This window comes from Passer montanus, unplaced genomic scaffold, assembly GCF_014805655.1.
Source record: "Passer montanus isolate IOZ18808 unplaced genomic scaffold, ASM1480565v1 scaffold853, whole genome shotgun sequence".
In the NCBI taxonomy this organism is placed as follows: Eukaryota; Metazoa; Chordata; class Aves; order Passeriformes; family Passeridae; genus Passer; species Passer montanus.
Window position 1 is genome coordinate 1 of NW_024373846.1, and position 10,517 is coordinate 10,517.

The 10,517-nt window shown below is 55.4% G+C and overlaps 1 protein-coding gene across 1 annotated transcript; it reads left to right on the forward strand.

Annotated features, from left to right (window-relative positions):
* Window positions 1–3,705: 3,705 nt before the first annotated feature.
* On the forward strand, window positions 3,706–10,509 carry LOC120513670 (potassium-transporting ATPase alpha chain 1-like; the record flags this gene model as incomplete). The annotated part of the gene is made up of 13 exons (XM_039733306.1): window positions 3,706–3,714; window positions 4,299–4,358; window positions 4,846–4,896; window positions 5,210–5,260; window positions 5,512–5,562; window positions 5,827–6,045; window positions 6,851–6,964; window positions 8,082–8,216; window positions 8,498–8,615; window positions 9,100–9,391; window positions 9,460–9,535; window positions 10,210–10,327; window positions 10,409–10,509. Coding segments are annotated over exons 1-13 (1,395 nt in total), but the record flags the coding sequence as incomplete, so codon positions are not given.
* Between the last annotated feature and the right edge of the window lie 8 nt (window positions 10,510–10,517).

Here is a 10,517-nt window from a genome sequence, read left to right on the forward strand (position 1 = left end):
TGCCCAAAACCCCAATTTCCCCCTAAAAATCCCATTTTTCACCCATTTTTCACCCGTTTTTCACCCAATTTTCACCCAAATTTCACCATTCTTGCCCAATTTTCGTCATTTTTCCCAATTTTTGCCCATCCAGGTGTGCCCAGGTGTGCCCAGAAACCCAAATTTCCCACTAAAAACCCCATTTTTAAGCCATTTTTCACCCGCTTTTCGCCCAATTTTCGCCGTTTTTCCCCATTTTCTCCCCTCCAGGTGTGCCCAGGTGTGCCCAGAAACCCAAATCTCCCACTAAAAACCCCATTTTTAAGCCATTTTTCACCCGCTTTTCGCCCAATTTTCGCCGTTTTTCCCCATTTTCTCCCCTCCAGGTGTGCCCAGGTGTGCCCAGGCGTGCCCAGAAACCCAAATTTCCCACTAAAAACCCCATTTTTAAGCCATTTTTCACCCAATTTTCGCCATTTTTTCCCCATTTTTGCCCATCCACCTGTGCCAAGGTGTAACCAGCTGTGCCCAGGTGCGCCCAGGTGTGCCCAGGTGTGCCCAAACCCCAAATCTCCCAACAAAAACCCCATTTTAAAGCCGTTTTTCGCCCGATTTTCACCCAATTTTCGCCACTCTGCCCAATGCAAATGCCCCCAGGTGTGCCCAGGTGTGCCCAAAACACCAATTCCCCCCTAAAAACCCCATTTTTAACCCTTTTTTCACCCAAATTTCACCGTTTTCCCCATTTTCTCCCCTCCAGGTGCCCTCAGGTGTGCCCAGGTGTGCCCAGGCATATCCAGGTGTACCCAGGTGTGCCCAGGTGTGCCCAGACCCAAAAATCCCCCCAAAAACACCCCAAAAAAGCACTAAAAAATACCAAAAAATATCCCAAAAAATCCCAAATTTGGGGATTTCGGGGTCGGGGGGCGGTGCCAGCTTTGGGGGGGTTTGGGGGTGCCCGGGTGGGTGCCCAGGTGCCCCCAGGTGCCCCCAGGTGTGCCCTTACCTTGACGGCGAAGTCAATGACGCGCTTCACCCCCACGAGCACGCGCAGCGCCGCCATTGCCGTCCGCCCCTTGGCCACGCCCCCTGGCCCCGGAAGCCACGCCCACGGATCGGGTTCAGCGGTGACGTCACCTCCCCGGCAGCGAGGCCACGCCCACGGGGCCGGGTTCAATGACGTAATGGTGCGGGAGGGTGGGGGCGTGGCCTGGTTTTTTGGGGGATTTTTGGGGTTTTTTGGGGTTTTTTGGGGGTTTTTGGGGGTTTTTGGGGTTGGGGTTTTTTTAAGGAGAAATTTGTGGATTTTTGAGGAATTTTTTAAAATTTTGGGGGGTTTTTTGATTATTTTTTGGGGTTTGGGGGATTTTTTGGGTTTTTTTGGGGTTGTTTTTGGGGGTGTTTTTGGTAAATTTTGGGGGTTTTTGGGGGGAAATTTTGGGGATGTTTGGGGGTTTTGTTTGGGATTTTTTTGGGATTTTTTTCAGGGAAATTTGGGGATTTTTTGTTGATTTTTGGGTTTTTTTGGATGATTTTTTGGGGTTTTTTTGGGATTTTTGGAGGGTTTTTTTGGTAAATTTTGTAGGATTTTGGGGGGAATTTTGGGATTTTTTTGGGGGGGAATTTTAGGGGGAATTTGGGAGGAATTTTTTGCAATTTTTTTCAGATAAATTTTGGGGTTTTTGTTGATTTTTTGGGGGGTTTCGGGGGGGTTTTGGTGATTTTTGGGGGATTTATTGGGGAAATTTTGGGGATTTTTTTCGGGGATTTTTTTTAAGGGAAATTTGGGGATTTTTTAAAATTTTTCTGGGATATTTTGGATTAATTTTGGGGGTGTTTTTTTAGGGAAATTTGGGATTTTGGGAGGTTTTTTGCCAGTTTTCCGGGGGGGGGGTTGGGAATTTTTTGGGGGGAATTTTTTTTAAGTTTTTTTGGGTTTTTTGTTGGTTTTTAGGGGGATTTTAGATAAATTTTGTGATTTTGGGGGGAAATTTTGGGGATTTTAGGGGGGTTTATTGGGATTTTTTGGGGTTTTCTGGGACATTTTGGGATTTTTTTGGGATTTTTGGGGGATTTTTGGTTTTTTTTTTTAATGAAAATTTGGGGACTTTTTGAGGAATTTTTCTGGAATTTTTGGGGATTTTTTGGATATTTTTTCTTTCCAAAATTCCCAATTTTTCCCCCCAAAATTCCCAATTTCCCCCCATTCATGTCTCGTTAATCACTAATAAGTCATTAATTAACGCCGTCATTGACTGGCCATTAATCGCTAATTAACCATTAATTAAAATTGTCATTAGTTTCCCATTAATCCCTAATAAATGGTTAATTATTACTGTCCTTAATTGCTAATTAATCATTAATTACGGCTGTCATTATTCCCCTATTAATCACTAATAAATCATTAATTGCCGCCATCATTAAACTCCCGTTAATCGCCAATTAACCATTCATTACCGCAGTCATTAATCGCCCATTAATCCCTAATAAATCATTAATTACCACTGTCATTAATCTCCCGTTAATCGCTAATAAATCACGAATGAACACTGCCATTAATCACTAATAAATCATTAATTAGCGCTGTCATTAATCCCCCATTAACACCTAATAAATAATTAGTTATGGCCGTCATTAATCTCCCATTAGTAACTCTTAAATCATTAATTACGGCCGTCATTAATCCCCCATTAACACCTAATAAATCATTAATTACCGCCGTCATTAATCGCCGATAAATCACGAATTAAATCTGCCATTAATCACTAATAAATCGTTAATTACCACAGTCATTAATCGCCTATTAACAACGAATAAATCATTAATTACCGCCGTCATTAATCCCCATATTAATCACTAATTACGGCCGCCATTAATCTGCCATTAATCGCTAATAACTCACTCATTAACGCAGCCATTAATCGCTTCATTAATCATTAATTGCCGCCCTGATCACTCATTAACGCGCGGTACAAAGGGAGCGGGGCCGCCCCTCCCCCACCCCGATAACCCCGGGTCGATAACGGGGGGGGAGGGGCGGCGGCAAGGACGGGAGACCCCGCCCCCCCCCCAGGTGTGACCCCCGGGGGTGCCCAGGTGTGCTCAGGTGTGCCCAGGTGTCCCCTCCCCCCCCCAAAGTGACCCCCGGGGGTGCCCAGGTGTCCCCTCCCCCCTCCAGGGAGGGAGGGAGGGAGGGAGGGAGACGTGGAGGGATGGAGGAAAGAGGGGAGATGGAGTGGGGACGGGGAACAGAAGGGGGGAGGAATGAGGGGAGAGAGGGACAAGATGAGGGAGGGAGGAGGGAGAGAGATGGAGAAGGGTGGAGGAGGGAGGGAGGAAGGGAGGGAGAGATGAAGGAAAGAGGGGAGATGGAGCGGGAAGGAGGGAATGGATGGAGGGGAGATGGAGGCAGGTGAAGGGGGAAGGGGAGAGGGAGAGATGGAGGAGGGAGGAATGAGGGGAGAGAGGGACGGGAGGAGGGAGTGAGACGTGGAGAGAGGGAGGAGGGAGAGGGAGGAAGGAGGATTGAGGGGGGATGGAATGAGGGAGGAATGGAGGGAGAGAGGGAGGAGAGAGGGGAGATGGAAGGAGGGAGGGAGGGAAGGAGAGAGAGACGTGGAGGGATGGAGGAGAGATGGAGGAGGGAGGATTGAGGGGAGAGAGGGACGGGAGGGAGGATCAAGGAGAGATGGAGGAGGAGGAGGGAGGAAGGAGATGAAGAGGGAGATGGAGCTGGTGCGGCCGGGGGGACTGGGGATACTGGTTATACTGGGAGGGACTGGTTTGGACTGGTTTGGACTGGTTATACTGGGTTATACTGGTTTATACTGGTTTTACTTGGCTGGTTTATACTGGGAGGGACTGGGGGGCACTGGGTGATACTGGATTTTACTGGTTTATACTGGTTATACTGGTCTATACTGGTTTGTACTGCTTATACTGGTTTATACTGGTTTATACTGGTTTGTACTGGGAGGGACTGGGGGGACTGGTTTATACTGGGAGGGACTGAGAAGGACTGGGTTGTACTGGTTTATACTGGTTTGGACTGGTTTATACTGGCCTATGCTGGTTTATACTGGGAGGGACTAGAGGGACAGGGTTATACTGGTTTATACTGGTTTTACTGGGTTATACTGGGAGGGACTGGGAGGGACTGCAGGGGACTGGGTTATACTGGTTTGGATTGGTTTGGACTGGGAGGGAGTTGGCGTTACTGGTCCGCACTGGTCCGTACTGGTCCATACTGGTCCGTACCGGTTTATACTGGTCCATACCGGTCCATACTGGTTTATACTGGTCCGTACTGGTGCCCGCAGGATGATCACAAACTGGACGTGAAGGAGCTCGAGCTCAAATACAACACGAGCGCCACCAAGGTGAGAGTGACCACAGTGACCCTGAGTGACCACTGAGTGACCACTGAGTGACCACTGAGTGACCACTGAGTGACCACTGAGTGACCACTGAGTGACCACTGAGTGACCACTGAGTGACCCCTGACTGACCCCTGAGTGACCACTGACCCCTGACTGACCACTGACCATTCATTGATCCCACTGACCCCACTGACCATTCACTGACCCCTGAGTGACCACTGACCCCTGAGTGACCACTGAGTGACCACTGAGTGACCACTGAGTGACCCCTGACTGACCCCTGAGTGACCACTGACCCCTGACTGACCACTGACCATTCATTGATCCCACTGACCCCACTGACCATTCACTGACCCCTGAGTGACCACTGACCATTCACTGCCTGACAACTGACCATTCACTGATCCCACTGACCATTCACTGACCCCTGAGTGACCCCTGAGTGACCATTGACTGACCCCTGAGTGACCACTCCCTGTGTCCGCAGGGTCTGTCCGAGGCGGCGGCGGCCGAGTGGCTCCTGCGGGACGGCCCCAAAGCTCTCACTGACCACTGACTGACCACTGACTGACCACTGACTGACCACTGACTGACCACTGACTGACCACTGACCATTCACTGACCACTGACCTGCGGGACGGCCCCAACGCGCTCACTGACCCCTGACTGACCACTGACCATTCATTGATCCCACTGACCCCACTGACCATTCACTGACCCCTGAGTGACCACTGACCATTCACTGCCTGACAACTGACCATTCACTGATCCCACTGACCATTCACTGACCCCTGAGTGACCCCTGAGTGACCATTGACTGACCCCTGAGTGACCACTCCCTGTGTCCGCAGGGTCTGTCCGAGGCGGCGGGGGCCGAGTGGCTCCTGCGGGACGGCCCCAAAGCTCTCACTGACCACTGACTGACCACTGACTGACCACTGACTGACCACTGACTGACCACTGACTGACCACTGACCATTCACTGACCACTGACCATTCACTGACTGACCACTGAGTGACCCCTGACCATTCATTGATCCCATTGACTCCACTGACCCCTGACTGACCACTGACCATTCACTGATCCCACTGACCCCACTGACCCCACTGACTGACCCCTGAGTGACCCCTGAGTGACCACTCTGTCCCCCAGGGCCTGTCCGAGGTGGCGGCAGCCGAGCGGCTCCTGCGGGACGGCCCCAATGTGCTCACTGACCACTGACTGACCACTGACTGACCACTGACCATTCACTGACTGACCACTGACCATTCACTCACTGATCCCATTGACAGCACTGACCACTGACTGACCACTGACCATTCACTGACTGACCACTGACCACTCACTGACCACTGACCGTTCATTGATCCCATTGACCCCACTGACCCCTGAGTGACCCCTGAGTGACCACTGACCCCTGAGTGACCACTGACCCCTGAGTGACCACCCAGGGTCTGTCCGAAGCAGCCGCAGCCAAGTGGCTCCTGCGGGACGGCCCCAACGCGCTCACGGCTCCTGCGGGACGGCCCCAACGCGCTGCGGCCGCCGCGCGGCACGCCGGGCTGTGTCCGCTTCGGCCGGCAGCTGGCCGGAGGGCTGCAGTGCCTCATGTGGGTGGCCGCGGCCATCTGCCTCATCGCCTACGGCGTGCAGGAGGGCGAGGGCGACCGCGGCAGCTCGGACAACGTGAGCGCACCTGGGCGCACCTGGGCACACCTGGGCACACCTGGGGGCACATAGGCACGGCTGGGAGGGGATACATGGAAAAAAATTTTGGGCTCACCTGGGCGCACCTGGGCACTCCTGGGAGGGGATACATGGAAAAAACTGGGTGAAATTTGGGTGGAAAATGGGGATTTTGGGTTACCTGGGCACACCTGGGAGGGGATACATGGAAAAAAGTGGGTGAAATTTGGGTGAGAAATGGGGATTTTGGGGGATTTTGGGCTCACCTGGGCGCACCTGGGCACACCTGGGGGCACCTGGGAGGGGAAAAAGGAAAAAACCTGGGTGAAATTTGGGTGGAAAATGGGGATTTTGGGTTACCTGGGCACACCTGGGCACACCTGGGGGCACCTGGGCACACCTGGGGGCAGGGAAATGAGGGAAAATGGTGAAAAATGGGGGAAAATCAGTGAAAATTGGGGAGAAATTGATGAAAATTGGGGGGAAATCGGTGAAAATTGGAGAATTTGGACACACCTGGGCACACCTGGGCACACCTGGGAGGGGAAAAGGGAAAAAAACTGGGTGAAATTTGGGTGGAAAATGGGGATTTTGGGGGGTTTGGTGTTACCTGGGCACACCTGAGATACCCATACCACACCTGGGCACACCTGGGCACACCTGGGGGCAGGAAAATTGGGGGAAAATCAGTGAAAAATGGGAAGAAATTGATGAAAATTGGGGGAAAATCGGTGAAAATTGGGGAATTTGGGCACACCTGGGCACCCCCGGCCTCACCTGGGCACACCTGGGCACACCTGTGCAGCTGTACCTGGCCGTGGCGCTCATCGCCGTCGTGGTGGTCACCGGCTGCTTCGGCTACTACCAGGAGTTCAAGAGCACCAACATCATCGCCAGCTTCCGCAGCCTGGTCCCGCAGGTGAGCACACCTGGGCACACCTGGGCACACCTGGGAGGGGACACATGGGGAAAACTGTGTGAAATTTGGGTGGAAAATGGGGATTTTGGGTTAGGCATACCTGGGAGCACCTGGGCATACCTGGGGTTACCTGTGACACACCTGGGCACACCTGGGCACACCTGGGCACACCTGGGCACACGCCTGGGGCTGCATTCACACCTGGGAGGGCTCATTTGCATACCTGAGGCCTCACTTGCATACCTGGGCTCTCACCTGCTCACCTGGGGTCTCACCTGTACACCTGAGGAACCTCATTTGCATATCTGAGATCTCATTTGCATACCTGAGACCTCATCCTCTCACCTGGGGTGGCCTCACCTGCACACCTGAGGTCTCATTTGCATACCTGGGGGCCTCATTTGCATACTTGGGGCCTCGTTTACATACGTAATGCCTCATCCTCTCACCTGGGGCCCTCATTTGCATACCTGGGGCCCTCATTTGCATACGTGATTTCTCATTCTCTCACCTGGGGGCCTTCACCTGCACACCTCGGGCCTCATTTGCATACGCGGGCCTAATTTGCATACATAATGCCTCATCCTCTCACCTGGGGGGGCCTCATATGCCCACCAGGGGAGCCTAATTTGCATACGTGAGGCCTCATTTGCATATCTGGGCCCTCACCTGCTCACCTGGGGTCTCACCTGTGCACCTGGGGAACCTCATTTGCATATCTGAGGCCTCACTTGCATACCTGGGATCTCATCCTCTCACCTGGGGGCCCTCACCTGCACACCTGAGGAGCCTAATTTGAATACCTGAGGCCTCATTTGCATACCAGGGGGCCTCATTTGCATAGCTGGGCCCCTCATTTGCATACCTGGGCCCCTCATTTGCATACCTGAGACCTCATACTCTCACTGGGGAACCTCATTTGCATACTTGGGGGGTCTCACCTGCACACCTGGGGTCTCACCTGTGCACCTGGGGAACCTCATTTGCATACAAAATGCCTCATCCTCTCACCTGGGGGGCCCGATTTGCACACCCGAGGCCTCATTTGCATACCCGAGGCCTCATTTGCATACCCGAGGCCTCATTTGCATGCGTGTGCCTCACCTGTCCCCCGCAGCAAGCCACGGTGGTGCGGGCGGGGCAGGTGCTGCAGGTGAACGCGGCCGAGCTCGTGGTGGGCGACCTGGTGGAGATCAAGGGCGGCGACCGCGTGCCGGCCGACATCCGCGTGCTGGCCGCCCAGGGCTGCAAGGTGAGCGCACCTGGGGACAGGTGTGACACACCTGGGGAACCTGGGATACATCTGGGCACACCTGGGGACAGGTATAGCACACCTGGGCACACCTGGGGATGTACCTGTGCACACCTGGGGCAGCTGTAGCACACCTGGGCACACCTGGGGCAGCTGTAGCTCACCTGGGCACACCTGGGGCAGCTGTAGCTCACCTGGGCACACCTGGGGCAGCTGTAGCTAACCTGGGCGCACCTGGGCACACCTGGGGCAGCTGTAGCTCACCTGGCCGCCGTGCCCAGGTGGACAATTCCTCGCTGACCGGGGAGTCGGAGCCGCAGCCGCGCTCACCTGAGTGCACGCACGAGTCGCACCTGGAGACGCGCAACATCGCCTTCTTCTCCACCATGTGCCTGGAGGGTGAGCGCACCTGGGGGGGCACACCTGGGGGACACACCTGGGCACACCTGGGGCAGCTGGGGGCACCTGAGCACACCTGGGGGCACCTGGGGGGCACCTGGGGCACCTGGGGGACCTGGGGGACACACCTGGGGCACCTGGGGCACCTGGGGGACACACCTGGGGCACCTGAGCACACCTGGTGCACCTGGGCTCACCTGAGGAACACCTGAGCACACCTGGGACACACCTGGGACACACCTGGGTCATACCTGGGTCCCACTTAGGCACACCTGGGCACACCTGGGCACACCTGGCACACCTGGGTCTCACCTGAACACACCTGGGCACACCTGGGCACACCTGGGATACACCTGGGTCATACCTGAGTCCCACTTAGACCCACCTGGGCACACCTGGGTCACACTTAGGTCTCATCTGGTCACACCTGGGCACACCTGGGCACACCTGGGCACACCTGGGCTCACCTGTCTCACCTGCGCAGGTACGGCCACGGGGCTGGTGATCAGCACGGGCGACCGCACGGTGATCGGGCGCATCGCCAGCCTGGCGTCGGGCGTGGAGAACGAGAAGACGCCGATCGCGGTGGAGATCGAGCACTTCGTGGACATCATCGCCGGCCTGGCCGTCTTCTTCGGCGGCACCTTCTTCGTGGTGGCCATGCTGATCGGCTACCCCTTCCTGCGCGCCCTCGTCTTCTTCATGGCCATCGTGGTGGCCTACGTGCCCGAGGGGCTGCTGGCCACCGTCACGGTACGGGCACCGGGCACCTGGGCGCACCTGGGCGCACCTGGGGGGGTTGGAACATGTGCAGGTGTTGAGGTTTTTATGGGTTCCACCAAAGGTCAGGGGGGTTTCGGGGGGTCTTCATGGCCATCGTGGTGGCCTACGTGCCCGAGGGGCTGCTGGCCACCGTCACGGTACGGGCACCGGGCACCTGGGCACACCTGGGCACACCTGGGGGGGTTGGAACATGTGCAGGTGTTGAGGTTTTTATGGGTGTCTCACCTGTCCGTGTCCCACCTGTCCCTCACCTGTCCCTCACCTGTCTCACCTGTCCATATCTCACCTGTGCCACCTGTGCCAGGTGCGGCCTCACCTGTCCCTCACCTGTCCGTGTCTCACCTGTCCGTGTCTCACCTGTCCCTCACCTGTCCGTGTCCCACCTGTGCCAGGTGAGGCCTCACCGGTCCGTGTCTCACCTGTCCGTGTCTCTCCTGTCCCTCACCTGTCCGTGGCCCACCTGTCCGTGTCCCACCTGTCCGTGTCCCACCTGTCCCTCACCTGTCCATGTCTCACCTGTCCATACCTCACCTGTCTGTTCCTCATCTCTCACCTGTCCCACCTGTGCATATCTCACCTGTCCCTGTCTCACCTGTCCATATCTCACCTGTATCTCACCTGTTCTCACCTGTCCATGTCCCTCACCTGTCCCTCACCTGTCCATGTATCACCTGTCCATGTCCCTCACCTGTCTCTCACCTGTGTCTCACCTGTGTCTCACCTGTCCGTGTCCCACCTGTCCCTCACCTGTCCCTCACCTGTCCCTCACCTGTCTCACCTGTCCATATCTCACCTGTGCCACCTGTTCCAGGTGAGGCCTCACCTGTCTCACCTGTCCATGTCCCACCTGTCCGTGTCTCACCTGTCCCACCTGTGCCAGGTGAGGCCTCACCTGTCCGTGTCTCACCTGTATCTCACCTGTGCCACCTGTGCCAGGTGAGGCCTCACCTGTCTCACCTGTCCGTGTCCCACCTGTCCCACCTGTGTCTCACCTGTCCCACCTGTGGCAGGTGAGGCGTTTGACCAGAGCTCGGCCTCGTGGGCGCTGCTCAGCCAGGTGATCACGCTCTGCAACCGCGCCCAGTTCAAGCCGGGCCAGGACGGCGTGCCCGTGGCACA